The following is a 21,276-nucleotide window of genomic DNA, read 5'->3' as shown; positions in this document are numbered from 1 at the left end:
GCGCCCCAAGAGGGACGCGGGGCGCTGCTCGAGGCGCCCCATGTCCCTCTTGGGGCGCTGAAACTGAATATCGCAGCGCCACACGCTGCGGCGCGGCACGCTGCGGTACTGCAGGCCTTCCTCCCCTTAAGGGGTGGGGGAGGGGCCTGCACCAGCGCGATGACCGATCGCGAGTGCCGGCAAAAGAGCCCGGCACCGAGGAGAAGTGCCGGGCTCTCGGGACACAGCTGGCACTGCCCGGGGGGGGGAATCAGGAGGCTGGGGACGGAGGTGCTGGCAGGTGGGCACTGAAAAAAATGGCCGCCCCGCACCTCCACCTTAATTTGCGCCACTACCGCCACAGGTAGGCCCCGTGAACCGGGTGTGATTTGCGAACGGCGTTACAGAGGCGGGCGCTACCAAATATCGCGATCGGGGCGGTAGCGGGGCGCTGCGCACACCAATGACGTCATCAGTGGCGGCGCAGTGCTACAGGCTAACGCCGCCATTAGCGCCCCGCTAAATATCGCGGGAGGCGTGGCCAGTGGCGCTAAAGCCACTGAGTGCCCTCTTTAGGCGCTAACTGGTGGCGCAGCCCACCGAATTTAGGCCACTGTCTTTATTGCAGGGAGCAAAAATGGATAGAACAGCTTTGTCGAATTTTTGGCATGCTGCAGTCATGCACAAGTGATGCAATGATATTTTTATTATGAATTTTTTGATTATGTTGAGTCGTTGAAGATTGCCTGTTGGGAGAAAGCATGGTAGTACTGTGTACGGTGTAGCACCATTGAGTGTTGGAATAAAGGACTAATTTCTCCCACTCCTTGCCCTACTTTCACTGCATTCCTGATCTCGGCTGTGCTGCTGCACAACGGAAGCGTGAGAATGTGGATCATATGGGGCTACTGTTGGGCACCTCTTGGGGCTGTTCAAGTATAGCACTTATAGTTAAGACTATTTAACTACCACAACTCAGGTACAGAAGGTGTATGGGATCCGTGAGGGAATTCAATTTAAAGAGGGCAGGGGAGAGATTGTGTGTTCCTGTTATTTAAAAAAAAAAGCTTTTCACAGAATAAATCTGAATTTCTAGGATGGGAGTTTTTTTTACTGTTTTTTTTGTATTTGCAAGGTACTTAACCCCCTCACGGTTGGGACTTCTGCATCCAAACTGAGTAATTCCCCCTGTTGTTTGCTGTATACTTTTTTGTAGCGAACTTTAATTATCAGCTGTCTCACAATTGTGTTAGCAGTTTGGAAATCACTGATTTTTGTGGGTTACATTCAGTCAAATTGATGCCCTGTGTATTTTCAAGGTTGCTTCCGATTAACTGCACTTGCCATCAGAGTTAGCCCTGTAAAGTAACTAAACTCAATACCTGTGCCATTGGAGACAGTACACCTCTCCCCCTTCCACCCTCCCCCGAAGAAGGTTTCTCTGTGTGTTCAGTCATATAATGCTGGTGTCGACAAAGTTAAATGGCTGCTACCATGAATTAAGCCAAGTCTCCTATCTTGGATCTAGCTGTGGATGTTGACTTCAACCTGTCCATACAGACAGCGATGCAGTTCCCACAAGGAAAGATTCTGGCCAGATTGCCAAAATCACAAATACTACTTTGAACTAACTGCACAGGATTGTCATAGGCACAGTTGATTTAACATTGCAGACAAAACTTTTGTACAACTGCATGCACACATAGTATAAATGGAGCAAATTCAGCAGCAAATGAATTTGCTTATATTACAGAACTGCTTCCATTGGAACCAGCTGCATAATATAAATGAGGTACGAGTGTTTAGATGGTGTAACGGCAGGTTTCGCTACATATGATTTGGTTTGCACTTATAACAACAACATCTTGTATTTATATAGCACATTTAAGGTAGTAAAAGGTGCAAGACGCTTCACAGGAGCGTTATCAAACAAAATTTGACACCGAGCCACATGAGATATTAGGACAGATGACAAAAAGCTTGGTCAAAGAGGTAGGTTTTAAGGAGCGTCTTAAAGGAGGAGAGAGAAACGAAGAGATTTAAGGAGGCAATTTCAGAGTTTAGGGCCTATGCAGCTGAAAGCATGGCCGCCAATGGTGGAGCGATTAAAATCAGGAATGCTCAAGAGACTAGAATTGGAGGAGTGCAGAGATCTCGGAGGGTTGTAGGACTGGAGGAGGTTACAGAGATAGGGAAGAAGAAAGAAGGAAAGACTTGCATTTATATAGCGCCTTTCACAACCTCAGGACGTCCCAAAGTGCTCTACAGCCAACGAAGTACTTTTCAAGTGTAGTCACTGTTGTACTGTAGGAACGCAGCAGCCAATTTGCGCACAGCAAGCTCCCACAAACAGCAATGTGATAATGACCAGATAATCTGTTTTTGTTATGTTGATTGAGGGATAAATATTGGCCAGGACACTGGGGATAACTCCCCTACTCTTCTTCGAAATAGTGCCATGGGATCTTTTACGTCCACCTGAGAAAGCAGACGGGGCCTCGGTTTAACGTCTCATCTGAATGATGGCATCTCCGACAGTGCAGCACTTCTTCAATACTGCACTGGAGTGTTAGCTTAGATTTTTGTGCTTCAGTCTCTGGAGTGGGTCTTGAACACACAACCTTCTGACTCAGGGGCAAGGGTGCTTACCAACTGAGCCATGGCTGACATGGAGGGGTGAGACCATGGAGGGATTGAAAACAAGAGTGACAGATCTCCAGGACCAGATGGTTTCCATCCCAGGGTTTTAAACGAAGTAGGTGAGCACATTGCATATTGCTCTAATTATAATCTTCTAAAGTTCTCTCGATTCAGGAACCGTTTCTTTAGATTAGAAAATTGCGCATGTCACTCCGCTATTTAAGAATAGTGAGAGGGGGAAACCAGGGAATTATAGACCAGTTAGCCTAACATCTGTTGTTGGGGAATTTACTAGAGTCTATAATTAAGGATAGGGTGACTGAACACCTTGAAAATTTTCAGCTGATCAGAGAGAGCCAACATGGATCCGTGAAAGGTAGGTCATGCCTGATAAACCTGATTGAATTTTTTGAAGAGGTGACTAAAGTAGTGGACTGAGGAATGTCTATGGCTGTTATTTATATGGACTTCCAGAAGGCATTTGATAAGGTCCCTCATAAGAGACTGTTAACTAAGGTTGAAGCCCATGGAATTGAAGGCAAATTATTGACCTGGTTAGGAAATTGGCTGAGTGGCAGGAAGCAGAGAGTAGGGATAATGGGCAGGTACTCTAATTGGCAGGATGTGTTTAGTGGTGTCCCACAGGGATCTGTGTGGGGGTCTCGACGATTCATCGTCTTTATTAATGACTTCGATGTTGGGATAGAAAGCCAAATCCAAATTTTCCAATGACACAAAGATAGGCGGCATTGTAGGCAGTGTAAATGAAGGCATAAAATTACAAAGGGTTATTGATAGATTAAGTGAATGGGCAAAACTGTGGCAAATGGATTTAATTGTAGGCAAATGTGAGGTCATCCACTTTGGACCTAAAAAGGATAGAACAGGGTACTTTCTAAATGGTGAAAAGCTAAAAACAGTGGATGTCCAAAGAGACTTGGGGATCCAGGTACATAGATCATTAAAATGTCATGAGCAGGTATAGAAAATAATCAAAAAGGCTGATGGAATGCTGGCCTTTATATCTAGAGGACTAGAATACAAGGGGTAGAAGTTATGCTGCAGCTGTACAAAACCCTGGTTAGACCGCACCGGGAGTACTGTGAGCAGTTCTGGGCACCACACCGTAGGAAGGATATATTGGCCTTGGAGGGAGTGCAGCGTACGTTTACCAAAATGATATCCGGACTCCAAGGGTTAAATTACGAGGAGAGGTTACACAAATTAGGGTTGCATTCCCTACAATTTAGAAGGTTAAAGGGTGATTTGATCTTTCAAGATAGTAAGTTTCCAAGATATTAAGGGGAACTGATAGAAATAGTTTCTCTCTGTCTACCCTGTTAGGTTGGGGAGTCCAGGACTAAGGGGCATAGTCTAAAAAGTAGAGCCAGAGTGAAATTAGGAAACACTTCTACACACAAAGGGTGATAGAGGTTTGGAACTCTTCCGCAAACGACAATTGATGCTAGATCAATTGTTAATTTTAAATCTGAGATTGATAGATTTTTGTTAACCAAAGGTATTAAGGGATATGGGGCAAAGGCGGGTATATGGAGTTAGGCCACAGATCAGCCATGGTCTCATTGAATGGCGGAACAGGCTCAAGGGGCTAAATGGCCTATGTTTCAAGGATGAGAATTTTAAATTTGAAGCATTGCTGGCCTGGGGCCGAATGTAAGTCAGCGAGCACAGGAGTGATGTGTGAACGGGAGTTGGTGCGAGTTAGAATATGGACAGCAGAGTTTTGGATGAGTTTTTTACACAACTTAGCCAGTGTTACGAGAACATGATTGCGAAAAATAGTGACTGGTGGCAAAACTGCCAATGCAACGCCACCTCTGCTCATTAAAAAAAAAATGTTGTGCTCAAGAATGTGAGAAATTGTTCGCACTGTGGTATGGAACACTTTCTCATTTCGGGAATGCAAGCATCAAAATCAAACACTTCTTGGCACAGCCAGATGTAGAGTAAAATTCTTTCTATTCTGCTGTAACAATGTGCCTCAGCCCCAAAATCAGAAGAACACTTTCTTCTACACCAGTGTGAATTTATTTTTACCGCTTATGGCCTTTCTGAGTGAAATTGTATGTTTCCTGATAGGACCATGAATGCACAGATCCAACCTTGCTTCATATAGCATGGTTACAGCCAACAGAGAGGGGGGGGGGGTATATCCCATTAGTGTAGGTTAGATTTAAACCCAGGTCCCAGAGGGCAAGAGGGCAGATTGTTGACCTAGTATGCCACTTAGCCTCTGTCTGTACCTGTTTATATTTGCTGAAAATACGCTATAAAATAATTCAGTGCTACTCAACTTTTAATCAAGGGCCACAGTTTTGAGCACTGTTGTGGGTTTGAGGTTCACTCTTGCAACTATTTATTAATTGTATCCACTTACAGCTATAACAATAATACAGATGTCATTGATTTAACATTGATCTCCAGTTTTGTTGAAAACTCAATTTCTTTTTGTTCTCGTTCTTCTGTAGAAATGGCATGTGGGTTTTAAATTTGCCACAAATATTAATCAATGAATCAACATTCATTTCCCTTGGTCCCAATGAGGGAAGATGTTAAGACTAGAAAATTTTGTAATGATTAAGAACCCAGTTAGTATTCTATGTTTCAGTCTCAGATGGTCCTTGAACAGTTTTTGGATTGAAAATAATGCTAATCTGCATTGGGTCCTGAGGCTAACTAGTAGTTGGCTGAATTGCAGCTTTGTGGTAAGTTTCTAACCTAAGGTTATAAAACTTTATCCTAACCAGGTAGAATTTTTTGTCTGATTGATGTGGTGATGCAAATGCTTCAATGTGTTGCACCCACACTGAGTTTAAACAATGCTCTGTAGAGGACACCAAGTGCCACTGTATGCGAAGGGAGAGAAAGTTTCATTGCCAATCAGCCTGAGCCACTTGTGTGCAACGCTTAGCAACTGGTTGTAGAACAACAATTTCAGCAGATAGACAGCAAGTCTCTAACCTGTCTTCTCATACACCAAGTGTGTGAGAAGAAAGAATAGGGTGAAAAAAATCCAATTTCTCTGTGTACATTGCCTCCCTTTGCTGTCCAACCATGTTCATTGTATCTCGTGACTGCTGTGCAATCAGATAATGCATTCTTGAGATCAGTCAACAAAAAAGCATTCCAACATTTATGGAACCTCTAGATTTTTGCCGCACTTCTAGTAGCACCAGCGGAGTGGGAGCATCGCTGAGGAATTTGCCGGCAATTGTGTTGCTGTGCTCATGATTTCACTCTCTATCTTCTGCCCTAGTGTTTCATTTTCAGAGTCTCTTGCCTCTGCTGCACCTCTTCCTCTTCTATTATTATGCAGAACAGGCGTATGTCCATTGGGAAGGCCATGCCAGCTACTTAGTCCTACTGAACACCGTGGGGGTGGGGGGGCGCGGAATCGAGAGGGGAAGCGGGAGTCCAAAAAACTTCAGGTGCACTGAGACTGACAGTACTTTGGTTAAGTATAGTACAGGTCTCAGTAAAATAAAACACTAGCAGACAGCAGAAATCTGTTACACTGATATCAGGTGACTTTGGGCCATGCTGTGCCTACATTTTTGGATGTAGATCTACACCAGTGCATTACTGGTGTGCCGGGAATCGTGCCTGAGTTGGTCTTTTGCACGGGGGAGGAGCAATGTAAATCAACAGCAGAGGGTTTCAGCAGACGTAGCTCAAGCGATCGAGGAAACTCGCGTGTTTCACATGGTTCAGCGTAAAACTGATGTAAATCAGTTACACTCGAAATTTCTCGGGGGTGGGGGAGGAAGCCAAAATTCTAGGAAATTCTGGTCCATTATTATCTTAATGGATGGAAACGAAAACAAAGCTGTTTCACAGTACTATTTGAGGAAGAACAGGGAGTTCTCCCAATGCCCTGGTCAACTAACATCACCAAAAGCAGTTTAAGACCTGATATCACATCCACATAGTTGATAACACAACATATTTATGGCCTAAGTTGAGGACAAGATAGTAATTGTATGAAGGTTATAAAGGGTAATATCTTGCACCTCCTTTTAGAGGTTGTGGGCAAATTTTAACTTTTATATCGACTATTAATCAGTATTACAATATCCCAATGTGTGTCTAGAGATGTGATATGAAATGACCACTTATGAGCCTGTTTCCTTAGCTTTAGGCAGTAGGTGGTGCTGTTATCTACATTGTGGAATCCATATCCACTTTTGTGATCATTGGAATATTGTAAAACTATTGGTATGCTGACAGAACATTTCCCCAGAAATAGCAATGAAAATGTTTTTCCTACTGTTGTGACTAACCATCTTCCTGAATTTACCCTTTCTATTGCTCTTTAGTTTGAAGTTGGATAAATTTTAAAATGTTAACTTAAAATTCATAATTGACATTTACTTCATAATTGCTGAATGGCAACAAGGGATACAATGTTATCAAACAAGGTGTGTGTACATAGAGAGTTTTACCAATCGGTTATGACACTATGGTTTTTGGGAAAATAATCTTACTAGTGTTTAACCCCATAACATATGTATATCTTATTCATTGTATAATAAAGTTAGGTAGTCTGAAAGATTATTGTTTTAAGCAACTGTGTCTTTGTAATTCTGTTATCTATTGCAGATCCAGAATAGTTAAGAAAAATGACCACTCCAAGCAAGACTCCACCTGGAGAAGATCCAAAGCAGCTGGAAAGAACTGGCACAGTGCGAGAGATAGGCTCACAGGCTGTTTGGTCCCTATCCTCTTGTAAACCAGGTATGTCTGCAGATTGGTTATGCACTTTATAAAACCATTTGACTTTTCATTAGTTTCTTGATTCCAAGCCAACTCAGACATAGTAGGATGAAGAAAGAACTTGCACCAAATAACGCTGTATCACATCCTCAAGATATCCCGAAGTGCTTCACAGCCAACAAATTACTATTTAAAGTGCTCTCACCATTGTTATGTAGGCAAACACAGCAGCTAATTTGCGCAAGAACCCATTAATAGCAAATTAAATGAATGACCAAGTAATTTGTTTTTAGTGATGTTGATTGAGGGAGGAATGTTGGCTAGGACACTGGAAGAACTCCCTGCTCTTAAGTAGTGCCATGGGATCTTTTATATCCACCTGAACAGGCAGACTGGTCCTTGATTTAACACCTTATCCAAACGATACCACTTCTAACAATAAAGCACTCTTTTGACATTGCGCTGAAGTGTCAGCTGAGGCTATTCATTCAAGTCCTGAAGTTTGGCTTGAATCTGCAGCCTTCTGAGCTAGCAGCTAGAGTCCTACCAACTGAGCCAATGACTAGAGCCCTACCAGCTAAGACAATTTGATACGTAAAGGTTCCATTTTTCTCTGTGTTAAAGGATGAGAATTCAAGAAAGTAAGAATTAGGACAAATAGACATTAGTACAGCTGGTTGGATTTTTACATTTTGGTGCACTCAAATGCGATACAATACAATATGGATAATAGTAATATCAAGTCCTCTATTAAACACTGTGAGGGTGAAGGGATAATTACAAGTCCTAGCCCTTCCCGGGCTACCCCAGATCAGGCATATTCCCCAGACGTTCACCTTCAACTTCAGTTAGAGATAGCCGAATTCCATAAGATGCTTAAATGGGTCTAAAGGTTCAGGCTATCTCTCCCTAAAGGAAAGGAACGACTGAAGATGTTACCGTCCTCCAGATAGTACTTTTAATAAGTTTAACTAGACTGTAACCTTCCGGATATTATGAGGGTCTGGAATACCCCCCAGAATTCTGCAACTCCTTACAAAAGAGTGTACAGAAATTGGGTTCGCGAGTTTATACAGAATTACTCTGAGACAATTCTAAAAATATATAGTTTTATTTAAGAGCCGACATTCATTTAACAGCTGTTGAATCAGTCGCAACATTAACAATTCAAAATACAGATAGCTTCCATTTCTTATTTCTCAGAGATCCTTATTTTCAAATCTTTACTTCGTTACATTTCTACGTTTCTTGCTTATTTCTAAATCCAGAATATCCACCAAAATCAATTGCTTTGATTACCCGAGACTCAAAGTTAAAAACTTACAGAACGTGCCTGTGAAGTTGAGAAACGCTTGGCCTGTTCAGCGAGTTCTGACTTTCTGTTTAAAAAGCTCTTATTTTTATACCCTTTTTGCAGTGGTTTCTTCTTTGAAGTTCTCTGCTGATGTCAGCTAATTGTCTTTATTGAGACCTCTGTTGAATGCTTTCTATCTTACTATCAATTCAACTATTGCATGCATAATTATGTCTCTACCTTTTAGGTGTTTCAAAAACCATAAAACCAATATGACAGCTATGGTTTCTGTTTGATGCCATTCTTACAAAATTCTTTCATTCAATTCTTAATATTGGCTTTACTGGTTTTTAGCAGACATTGTGACTCCTTACTGCTCCAAGTTCAATACAAACACAATGTAATTGCTTGGTGCATCTATTGAAGTCATATCTTCAAAGTGTTTTTGTTGGTATATTTACTAGGTATATATTAAAGACACTTCAACTAGGGTGGTTCATGCATTTCTAGCTATCTCAATTGGTTGCATATTTAATCGTGTTTCCTGTCTTCCAAGTTTAACATAAAAACTATTTGACCAGCAGGTGTTTCTTTTACTTGATGTCATCTTTTCAAAGGCACTTGCCTCTTTTAATGTTTGAGTTTCTGTTCAATGTGTTAGCTGGTCACACCTTAAACTGGGCATTTTCATTGTGTTCCCTCCAAACTCTAGACCTTTCGGAAGTGCCAAACTGCCATTTCAATGGGGTAATTGTTTTAGTATATTTAACTAATTTCCATTTCAAAGCTTGTTTGGTTTTTATAACTTTGTTAAACAACTGATCTTTATCTCAGAAGCCTGTATTTCTGTTTGCAGCCTGTGTCTCCAAGGCTTTAGATTTTTAAACCCAGTATATCATGTATTAATATCCGTATTCTGTTCATATTATGGTGTATCTTTTTGAAATATGGCGTATTCCCTCACACGGGTGATATGATGACTATTGGTAATTGCCAACTTACTACCATGCAGAAAATTGCAGTCTGGATGTTGACATGCATTTGGATAATATTGTCAGTTTCCAAATTCAATATAGGTTCAACACAGTAGTAATATTTGACACTAGTATCTAAAACTTTCCAAATAGCTTTAGTGAAACTTCATATTCCAAAACATTGTGTGACATATTATACTGGTGTTATAAGTCACACTTTGGCCGTAGCCTATTATGGCGGACAAAAGATAATTCAGTTGAAGTTGTATCTTAAATATTTTTATTTTTGTGCCAGAACTATTGATACAAGCTCTGATATGTGTTGGTACTGTCCCCGCTGCTTATAGCGGGCATGATTTGTCCGTTGTATGCAATGGCTTGTATAACGCGGTAGCGCTATATATACAATAGCAAAATACTGCAGATGTTGGAAATCCGAAATAACAACAGAAAATGCTGGAAAAACTCAGCAGGTCAGGCAACATCCGTGGAGAGAAATTTGAGTTGACGTTTCGGGTCGAACCCTTCTTCAAAACTGGAAAGAAAAGAAATTAGATCGAAGGCAGGGCTGCGATCAGACAAAAGAAGTGAAAGAAACAAAAGAGCTTGACGAGATGGTAATAGGCTGAGATTAGGTGTAAAGTGTACTGGCAGGGCAAGAGATAGCTGCCAGGTGTGAGAGAGAAACAAAAGGAAAGGGGGGGGGAAAAGGAGTGGAAAAATTACAAGAAAAAATGTGTAATAGGGGCCGAGGTTATGATCTGAAATTGTTGAACTCGATATTGAGTCCGGAAGGCTGCAGAGTGCCTAATCGGAAGATGAGGTGCTGTTCCTCGAGTTTACGTTGAGCTTCCGTGGAACAATACAAGAGGCCAAGGACGGTGAGGTCCGAGTGGGAATGGAGCGGTGAATTAAAATGACAGGCGACCGGAAGCTCGGGGTCACCCTTACGGACTGAACGGAGGTGTTCCGCAAAGCGGTCACCCAATCTGCGTTTGGTCTCCCCAATGTAGAGGAGACCGCATCGTGAGCAGCGAATACAATATACTAGATTGCGAGAAGTACAAGTAAATCGCTGTTTCACCTTCGCCTGGCACCTTCCCGTGCAAGCGGAGGAGATGTAACACCTGCCCCTATACCTCCCCCCTTCCCACTGTCCAGGGCCCCAAACACCCCTTCCAGGTGAAACAGCGATTTACTTGTACTTCTCGCAATCTAGTATACTGTATTCGCTGCTCACGATGCAGTCTCCTCTACATTGGGGAGACCAAACGCAGATTGGGTGACCGCTTTGCGGAACACCTGTTCAGTCCGTAAGGGTGACCCCGAGCTTCCGATCGCCTGTCATTTTAATTCACCGCTCCATTCCCACTCGGACCTCACCGTCCTTGGCCTCTTGTATTGTTCCACGGAAGCTCAATGTAAACTCGAAGAACAGCACCTCATCTTCTGATTAGGCACTCTGCAGCCTTCCGGACTCAATATCGAGTTCAACAATTTCAGATCATAACCTCGGCCCCTATTACACATTTTTTCTTGTAATTTTTCCACTCCTTTCCCCCCCCCCCCCCCCCCCTTTTGTTTCTCTCTCACACCTGGCAGCTATCTCTTGCCCTGCCAGTACACTTTACACCTAATCTCATCCTATTACCATCTCGTCTAGCTCTTTTGTTTCTTTCACTTCTTTTGTCCGATCGCAGCCCTGCCTGCGATCTAATTTCTTTTCTTTCCAGTTTTGAAGAAGGGTTCGACCCGAAACGTCAACTCAAATTTCTCTCCACGGATGTTGCCTGACCTGCTGAGTTTTTCCAGCATTTTCTGTTGTTATAGCGCTATATATATCTTGTCGTGCATCAGCTCCCTGAACCATTATCTGAATGAATCTCCTTATTGTCGGACCCTAGACCTGACCAAAGACTTATTTATTTCAGTCCTTTCCAGCTTTCCCCCTTCTCTTGAGTTGTCGCCCTTCAGCGCCCAAGGACCTGTCTCTGTAATGCCCCAAACAAAATCGGACCAAGGCTGCCTTTTCATTATCCTTTTGTTTACTCACAGGGGAAGCATAGCCCAATATTAAACAGTGACAAGTACTAAACAGCGATGCTTCATAATCTGAATAGCGACAGGCAGGTCCTTCACCAGGGCGGAGGAACTGAATTACATCATCGACAGGCATGGCATCAGATTCAGTAGATATTTCTTAGGGTTATTTTGCACTCTTTAATCTTACAGCATATTACAGATAGGGTGCTTCAAAGGGAGTATAGTGTTTACCCTCTGTGTAGTTCCCTGACACTTTTAGATATACATGCATGAAACTAATGGAGAAAATTGATATATATTTTCATATGTACTTTACTCATACAATATCACAGTAAGCATAACTGTTTCTGCCCTAAATAAACAAAGCACTTAAGACGTTGTAGGGGGCATCTTTTACCTGGTTTACGGTAATTTACCTTCCTTTACCTGGTTTACGGTAATTTACCTGGTCAAGCAGCTTTTTGCTGCTGCACTCTGACCAATCCCAAACAGCGGTTTCGAATCGCTAAACCCACCCTTCCAGTTCTGACTGAAGGAACTTATAATTAATGATATCTTAAAACGGACAAAATGGTCTGGATGTGAGAAAATCAAACTTTATTAACTAAATAAACGACACCACAGGATCAATACAACAGTTAAAAATGCTTAACAGGGGAAGGCAGACGGCAAAAATGAGGGATAAATGGCTACAATGTTAACCTTACAATCTTAGCAATTTCCCTTAAATTACCACCCCTCTAACTCCTTACTAGATTGCCTTGCTGAGGATTCAGAAACCTGCTCACCTATGGTCCAAAGAGAGAGAAGAGCTCACTTGCAGTCCAAGGAAAAAGAGAGATGCTTCTGAGAAGCTATCTTTATATCCTGTGAGCTCCTGCTGTTTTGGCACTGAAAAGGTCTGTGAAAATTCGCGCCGAAAAGTTTGAATACACAAGAGAAAGGCCATGATTGGCTGATTCAAACGGGCTATTTCCCAGTGGCCAAACTGCTTCCACAGTCTGGAATGGGTTTCGAATAAAGCTTGGGGTGGTTTGAATGTGTCTTCATTCTGGGGCCGAAATGTTCCCGCCCACATCCGGAGTTCATCTGGCTAAATCAAAAGGGACCCAACTGCCCTATTGTCTGAGTAATGGGTGATTCAAACCCATTCATTCCTTTTCTTAATCTAAAAAAAAGTCTCTTCCGTAGTTTAGGTGTGTCTCAATTGTGTGCTGGGCTTTGAATGGAGTTGGATTACTATGTAAACAGAAACCCATTCATTGTGGTCACTGAAACTGCAGTCTCAAGTGGTTTAATCCCCTATGTCAACAAGGCAGCAGTTTCCTGTGAACAAACATTGCCTCTGTGGGGAAGGGAAACTCCTTTTTTTTGATTGACAGAATCTGACTGCCACTGCTTGATCCTCCCACTTTTCACAGAGATCCACGAGCTGCTTCTAAGCCTCTTTATCCTTGGCCATGCTTTTCTGACAGCCATTTTTAAACCCCTTTGCAATTTACACAGTTCAAAACTCGAGTACATTTTTTAAATAAAATGTGCGAATTTTTCCACGAAGTTCCTCAATTCCAGTGTTGTCCACGTGCTGCCCAACTCAACGCAGCCCCCCTGCGATTCTGGGTATGTTTAAAACATTGTCCAACCCAGAGGCAATTTCCACGATGTAGATTAATATTTCCCGATCTTCGGGGACTGAGGGTTTTTTTTGCGAACCCCTACAACGTTATAACCGGCAACTTTGAAATTGACGTTCATGTTATTGGTTAGTGCTTTTTGGCCGATTTAAGCAATTATCTGTTTTAAACGTGGAAGTTTTAAGTAGTGGGGACTGTAGCACATTCTTGACTTAAATTGAGTGCGACGAGATTGTAATTATATGAAGCCTATTACAAGCCTGTCTCTTCTGGTGAATATCTACATCTGTAGTCTATGATGTGGGAAATTTTACCACAAAATATGCAAATATATCCGGTCAAGAACGAAAATTAAATAAGATATTGCTGCTAAAGCTCAAAGTGTCAAATTTAGTTTTATCTATATATAAAGCGGCTCTTCTGTCTGTCCCGATGTCTGTCCGTTCTCTATACGTTTGAAAGTTACAGAGCGTACCGACGCGCGCGTCGCCTCAAAAGAAAGCTTGCGATTCCGGACCGGTCATAGGCGTATTTACGTTTCGGCCGGACAAAAATCCCGCCCGCGGTATCCCAAAAACGTTCAGCGTTCCGCTCATTAGCATCTCATTAGCGACCGTGTGACGTCGAGGTCCACCAATCGGACGGCGGGTTCCTTCCTACAGTTGAGTGTCGAGTGACTCGACGATTGACCAATCCTATGCTTCGGTGACCTCACCGGTCGACCAATCGGTGCGTGTGGGGGCGGGCCTTATCCTTCTGAACCGAGGTGAGTGGCCGCCATCTTGATTTTTCACAATTTTTTCCCCCACACTTTGTGTGTTAGGGAACTAAGGTAAATATTTTAATGATGTGTTAGGGAATTAAATAACAATTTAATAGGGGGGGGGGAGAGCCTCGGGAAATCGCGGGGGGGGGGGGGGGAGAGCCTCGGGAAATCGCGGGGGGGGAGAGCCTCGGGAAATCACGGGGGGGGGGAGAGCCTCGGGAAATCGCGGGGGGGGGGGAGAGCCTCGGGAAATCACGGGGGGGGGGGGAGAGCCTCGGGAAATCACGGGGGGGGGGGAGAGCCTCGGGAAATCGCGGGGGGGGGGGGAGAGCCTCGGGAAATCGCGGGGGGGGGGGAGAGCCTCGGGAAATCGCGGGGGGGGGGAGAGCCTTGGGAAATCGCGGGGGGGCCTCGGGAAATCGCGGGGGGCTCGCGCCGCCCGCACTGACCGCGCATGCGCCGCCCGCCCGCAGCGGCCGTCCATCAGCCGCGCCATACGCGGGGGACCTCAGCTCCGGTCCGTCCCGGCCTCAGAACCGGACCTCAGGCGCTAGGCAGGGGGAGGGGCCGGAGAGAGGGACAGAGGGGAGCGAGGGGGAGGGTAGGTGTGGGGGTGGGGGGAGGGAGGGAGGGAGACAGGGGAGGGAGGGAGACGGAGACAGGGGAGGGAGGGAGACAGGGGAGGGGAAGGAGGGAGACGGGAGGGAGGGAGGGAGACAGGGGAGGGGAGGGAGGGAGACGAGGGAGGGAGAGGAGGGGAGGGAGGGAGAGGACATGACAGGGAGAGGGGGGACACACAGGGGCAGGGAGACCAAGCGCCCCAAAATTGCCCTCGCGCCCCAATGCCCTCGCAATGCGGGGCTCCCCAGCTAGTTCTTATATAAGCAATCATCAATTGAACATATTGGAATGTTTGACTCTCCATTAGACTAAATATATATGACAAAATAATGTACTTTAATTGCTTTATCAGGATTTGGTGTGGATCAGTTACGTGATGATAACCTCGAAACATATTGGCAGTCAGATGGATCTCAGCCTCATCTCGTTAATATTCAGTTCAGGTACGAGTATACGGGGGAATGCAGTATGTGCTGGTTAAAAAGCTTGACAATTCATTTAAATCTGATACGGTTAGACTAATGCACGTCTCGTCAGATTTTGTATGCGTCTCTTGTAAATTGGGTCTGTTGTACATCATAGTGAAGGGAGCTAATATTTTACAGCAGCTCCATTGGTGGTCGAGGAAATAAATGCCAGCTCCTTCATATGCTCCATTGGAGACAACTCTCATTTAAATGGTATGCATTGTGCATGAACGGACTAGTGTTCAGTGTTCACACACAAGTGTGTGCTGTAAATAAGGGAAAATATGGCGCTTAGAAAATAAAAGGAAAATGTAAAACCAAATTATATAAACACAAGCATGGAAAATGGCCATCTGTAATAGAGATTTATTATCATTCAACCCTATCACAGTTTAAAGTTTAAAAGTTCAAAGTATAGAGAAACCTCCTCCTTTGGCTTGACAAGAGAGAGTATGGGCTGTGTATTTGTATTCACAGGGTGATCTGATTGCAGTGTTTAAAATAATGGAATGAATTAACATTCTAATGGTGGGGGAATCCAGAACAAGAAAACATAATAGAATTCTAACTACACTGGTTAATAGTGAATCCAGAAAAAACTTGAGTGTGCTAAATTGATTCATGTTGCCTGGAACACATTGGCCTAAAAATTTGGTTGCTTTGCGCCTCACATTAGCGCCCTAAGAGAACGCTAACGGGGCACAAAGCAACTAGTGCCTGGGCGGGGCGCCGCCAACGCCTTCCACGAAATTCAGGAGGTTAGCGGCGGTGGTAACCGGCAGCGCCCCGGCCACGATCTTTGGTAGCACGCCCCTTGACTTACCGCTGGACGCTATGTCTGACGAGGTCAGGGGGGCCTACCTGCAGCCAGGGCGGCGCAAATTAAAGGTGAGGTGCCGGGCGGCCATTTTTGTTGCTGGCCACCTGTCAGCACCTGCCCCCTCTGCCGTCCCCGGCCTCCTCTGCAGCCACCCTGCTGCGCTCCGTGAGCCCGGCACTTCTCTTGAGTGCCGGGCTCTTTTACATGGTGCTGTGGCACATAGCACCGCGATATTCACTCGCAACGCCCCAAGAGGGAGGCGGGGCGCTTCCAGTCACGTCTTGCCTCCCTCTTGGGGCGCTACCGGTGAATTTCGGCCACGGGGGCCGCAGTGTTTCCCCCATTAGATACAATATCACTTGAAATGTTTAAAAAGGAGATATAAACTTGCATTAAGAAGGAACGATATTTGAGAGATATAAAGGAAAGGAAGAAACTGCAATTAGAAAGGTAGCTCTGCCATGGCTAACGTGGATTAATGTCAATGCCACCGACTCCATCCCTCTCGCTGGCAACTGTCTGAGGCTGAACCTTGGTGTCGTATTTGACCCTGAGATGAGCTTCCAACCACATATCTGCTCCAACACCAAGACTGCCTACTTCCACCTCCGTAAACATCGCTCGACTCTGGCCCTGCCTCAGCCTATCTGCTGCTGAAACCTTCATCTGTGCCTTTGTTACCTCTAGACTACTCCAATACTCTCCTGGCCGGCCTCCCCTCTTCCATCCTACATAAACTTAAGCTCATCCCAAAATCTGCTGCTCATATCCTAACTCGACCAAGTCCCATTCACCCATCACCCCTCACTGACCTACATTCACTCCAGGTGCGGCAAAGCCTTGATATTTAAATTCTCATCCTTGTTTTCAAATCACTCTATGGCTTCGCCCCTCCCAATCTCAGTAACCTCCTCCAGCCCTACAACCCTCCGAGATCTCTACGCTCCTCCGATTCTGGCCTCTTGCGCATCCCCGATTTTAATTGCTCCGCCATTGGCGGCCATGCCTTCAGCTGCCTTGGCCCTAAGCTCTGGAATTCATTCCCTAAACCTCTCCGCCTCTCTACTTCTCTCGTCTCCTTTAAGACACTCCTTAAAACCTTCCTCTTTGACCAAGCACCTGTCCTCCTTGTGTGGCTCGGTGTCAAATTTGGTTTGATAACACTCCTGTGAAGCGCCTTGGGCTGTTTTACTATGTTAAAAGGGCTATATAAATCCAAGTTGTTGTTGTCGGGCTGACTGTGCTTCCCCTGTTCCTATATAACTGAAAGAAAATGCAAACACCCAATTCCTTACCCTCTCCTGTCAAAACAATTTTTAGAAGTCACACAACACCAGGTTATAGTCCAACAGTTTTATTTGAGATCACAAGCTTTCGGAGCACTCCAAAAGCTTGTGATCTCAAATAAAGCTGTTGGACTATAACCTGGTGTTGTGTGACTTCTTACATTTGTCCACCCCAGTCCAACACCGGCATCTCCACACCAAACGATTTTTAGTAACTATAAACTTTTGTGATCTTCAAACGCCCTATGAAAGAATAACTGTATAAGCAGTCTATTCAATGAACTGAAAAGATAAAACTAAGCAATTATTCATTCATATTACTGTACTATAGAGTAATCGGTTTAATGTTGTCTTCTGACAGCTGATCATTTTATGTAATTTGTTGTGTCTTTAAAACAAATAGTATGGCACTGTAGTAAACATTAAGTTGTATCCTTATTCAAATATTTAACCCTAACTTAGTTTTTTAAAAATTCATTCACGGATGTGGGCGTTGCTGGCAATGGCAGCATTTATTGCCCATCGCTAATTGCCCTTGAGAAGGTGGTGGTGAGCCTTCTTGAACCGCAGCAGTCCATGTAGCGAAGATACTCCCACAGTGCTGTTAGTGAGGGAGTTCAAGATTTTGACCCATCGACGATGAAGGAATGGCGATATATTTCCAAGTCAGGATGGTCTGTGACTTGTAGGGGAACTTGGAGGCAGTGGTGTTCCCATGCGCCTGCTGCCCTTGTCCTTCTAGGTAGTAGAGGTCGCGGGTTTGGAAGGAACTTGGAGGCAGTGGTGTTCCCATGCGCCTGCTGCCCTTGTCCTTCTAGGTAGTAGAGGTCGCGGGTTTGGAAGGTGCTGTTGAAGAAGTCTTGGCGAGTTGCTGCAGTGCATCTTGTAGATGGTACACACTGCAGCCACGGTACGCTGGTGGTGGAGGGAGTGAATGTTTAAGGTGGTGGATGGGGTGCCAATCAAGTGGGCTGCTTTGTCCTGCATGGTGTCGAGCTTCTTGAGTATTGTTGGAGCTGCACTCATCCAGGCAAGTGGAGAGTATTACATCACATTCCTGACTTGTGCCTTGTAGATGGTGGAAAGGCTTTGGGCAGTCAGGAGCAACGGTCCCTCTAATTTTTTTTGGGGTATGCGGCCCCTTTAATGGGCTGCATGGCCCATTCAAATTTTGCGAACATACGCATAATTTTTCCATTTAAAAGTCAGTGAGCGGCCTGTGTGGGAACACCAGACCACTGCGCAGTCGCTCAGCTTAACGGGAACATTGGTCAGGAGCTATGTTCCCTCTAACCTGCCCGGTCGCAGGCAGCCCGGAACCGGCTTTTTCAATGTTAAATTTTGCGCGTATGCGAAACTGTGAATGGGCCATGCAGCACCTTAAAGGGACTGCACACCCAAAACAAAAATTAGGGGAAACATTGGTCAGGAGGTGAGTCACCTGCACAGAATACCTAGCCTCTGACCTGCTCTTGTAGCCACAATATTTATGTGGCTAGTCCAGTTAAGTTTCTGGCCAATGGTGCACCCCCCCCAGGATGTTGATGGTGGGGGATTTGACGATGGTAATGCCATTGAATGTCAAGGGGAGGTGGTTAGACTCTTGTTGGAGATGGTGCGAATGTTACTTGCCACTTATCAGCCCAAACCTGAATGTCGTCCAGGTCTTGCTGCATGCCGGCACAGACTGCTTCATTATCTGAGGAGTTGCGAATGGAACTGAATATTGTGCAATCATCAGTGAACATCCCCACTTCTGACCTTATGATGGAGGGAAGGTCATTGACGAAGCAGCTGAGGATGGTTGGGCCTAGGACACTGCCCTGAGGAACTCCTGCAGCGATGTCCTGGGGCTGAGATTATTGGCCTCCAACAACCATCTTCCTTTGTGCTAGGTATGACTCCAGACAGTGGAGGGTTTTCCCCGATTTCAATTTTACTTGGTCTCCTTGATGCCACACTCGGTCAAATGCTGCCCTGATGTCAAGGACAGTCACTCTTTCCTCACCTCTGGAATTCAGCTTTTTGTCCATGTTTGGACCAAGGCTGTAATGAGGTCGGGAGCCAAGTGCTCTTGGCAGAATCCAAAGTGAGCATCAGTGAGCAGGTTATTGGTAAGTGCCGCTTGATAGCACTGTCGACGACACCTTCCATCACTTTGCTGATGATTGAGAGTAGACTGATAGGGCGGTAATTGGCTGGATTGAATTTGTCCTGTATTTTGTGAACGGGTCATACCTAAGCAATTTTCCACTTTGTCGGGTAGATGCCAGTGTTACAGCTGTACGGAACAGCTTGGCTAGAGGCGCGGCTAGTTCTGGAACACAAGTTTTCAGCGCGATAGCCGGGATGTTGTCGGGGCCCATACCCTTTACTGTACCCAGTGCACTCAGCTGTTTCTTGATATCACGCGGAGTGAATCGAATAGCCTGAAGACTGGCTTCTGTGATGGTGGGGACCTCGGGGAGGCTGAGATGGATCAGCCATCCAGTATTTCTGGCTAAAGATGGTTGCAAATGCTTCAGCCTTGTGTTTTGCACTTGCGTGCCGGGCTCTGCCATCATTGAGGATCAGGATGTTCATGGAGCCTCACATTAGTTGTTAAATTGTCCACCACCATTCACGAGTGGATATGGCAGGACTGCAGAGCTTTGATCTGATCCATTAGCTGTGGAATCGCTTAGGTCTGGCTATAGCATGCTGCTTCCGCTGTTTAGCATGCATGTAGTACTGTGTTGTAACTTCACCAGGTTGGCACCGCATTTTTAGGTATGCCTGGTGCTGCTCCTGGCATGCTCTTTTACACTCCTCATTGAGCCAGGGTTAGTCCCCTGGCTTGATGGTAATGGTAAAGTGAGGGATATGCCAGTCGGTCCATGAGGTTACAGATTGTGGTGGAATACAATTCTGCTGCTGATGGCCCACAGCACCTCATGGATGCCCAGTTTTGAGCTGCTAGATCTGTTCTGAATCTATGCCATTTAACACGGTGGTAGTGCGACACAGCACGATAGAGGTTTTCCTCGGTGTGAAGCCAGGATTTTGTCTCCACAAGGACTGTGCAATGGTCACTCCTGCCAATACGGTCAGGGACAGATACATCTGCAACAGGTAGAGTGGTGAGGCCAAGGTCAAGTAGGTTTTTCCCTCATGTTGGTTTTCTCCCCACCTGCCGCAGGCCCAGTCTGGCAGCTGTGGCCTTCAGGACTCGGCCAGCTCGTTCAGTAGTGGTGCTACTGAGCCACTCTTGGTGATGGACATTGAAGTCTCCCACCCAGAGTACATTTTGTGCCCTTGCTACTCTCAGTGCTTCTTCCAAGTGGTGTTCAAACATGGCGGAGTACTGATTCATCAGCTGAGGGAGGGCGGTAGGTGGTAATTAGCAGAAGGTTTCCTTGCCCATATTTGAACTGATGCCATGAGAGTTCATTCGGCCCGGAGTTAATGTTGAGGACTCCCAGGGCCACTCCTTCCCGACTGTGTACCACTGTGCCGCCACCCCTGGTGGATCTCACCTGGCAGTGGGACAGGACATACCCAGGGATAGTGATGGAGGACGTTGGCTGAAAGGCATGATTCTGTGAGTATGATTATGTCAGGCTGTTGCTTGACTAGTCTGTAGGACAGCTCTCCCAATTTTGGCACACATTCCCAGATGTTGGTGAGGAGGACTTTGCAGGGTCGACTGGGCTTGGTGTTCCTTTGTCGTTGTGCAGACCAACAATTAGTCATTAAAGGTACATGTGAGTTCTGTAAAAGCCACTCTTTCAGTTCCAGTTTCCAATATTCATTTGTGGTCTAGTTGCAGTGCCAGCAGGAACCTGCTGCACATTCATTGATGCAGCAATAATAAAAAAGCTTTTGGGCTTCAGGTTGCAGCATTGATAGTGCTGATTTAAGAATCAGACCTTTTGTTATCCACAATTGAGAAGCAATCAGTACAGAGGTGTTGGTTGGTTTACTAGGTAAATTTGAAAAAGTAAAGTATATTTGCATATAATTCCCTGCTCCCTAAGCT

At 45.0% G+C, this 21,276-nt stretch overlaps 1 protein-coding gene across 7 annotated transcripts in view; it reads left to right on the top strand.

Moving 5' to 3' along the window:
• anapc10 (anaphase promoting complex subunit 10) overlaps positions 1–21,276 on the top strand; it is a 50,635-nt gene that overhangs the window by 5,147 nt on the left and 24,212 nt on the right. For 5 of the 7 annotated variants that reach the window (XM_086011150.1, XM_086011126.1, XM_086011160.1 and 2 more), the window contains exons 2-3: positions 7,240–7,374; positions 15,038–15,128. In XM_086011150.1, coding sequence (XP_085867276.1) covers positions 7,260–7,374; positions 15,038–15,128 — 206 coding nt within the window. In that variant the 5' untranslated portion in view covers positions 7,240–7,259. Of the gene's footprint in view, positions 1–2,897; positions 2,996–5,248; positions 5,346–7,239; positions 7,375–15,037; positions 15,129–21,276 lie in introns of those variants that run through there. The other 2 variants (XM_086011142.1, XM_086011166.1) reach the window with 2 other exon arrangements.

The sequence above is a fragment of the Somniosus microcephalus genome, chromosome 2 (assembly GCF_052327205.1).
Source record: "Somniosus microcephalus isolate GS21.2 chromosome 2, FLI_Smic_1.0, whole genome shotgun sequence".
NCBI classification, from domain to species: domain Eukaryota; kingdom Metazoa; phylum Chordata; class Chondrichthyes; order Squaliformes; family Somniosidae; genus Somniosus; species Somniosus microcephalus.
This window is presented reverse-complemented; position numbering and strand designations above follow the sequence as displayed.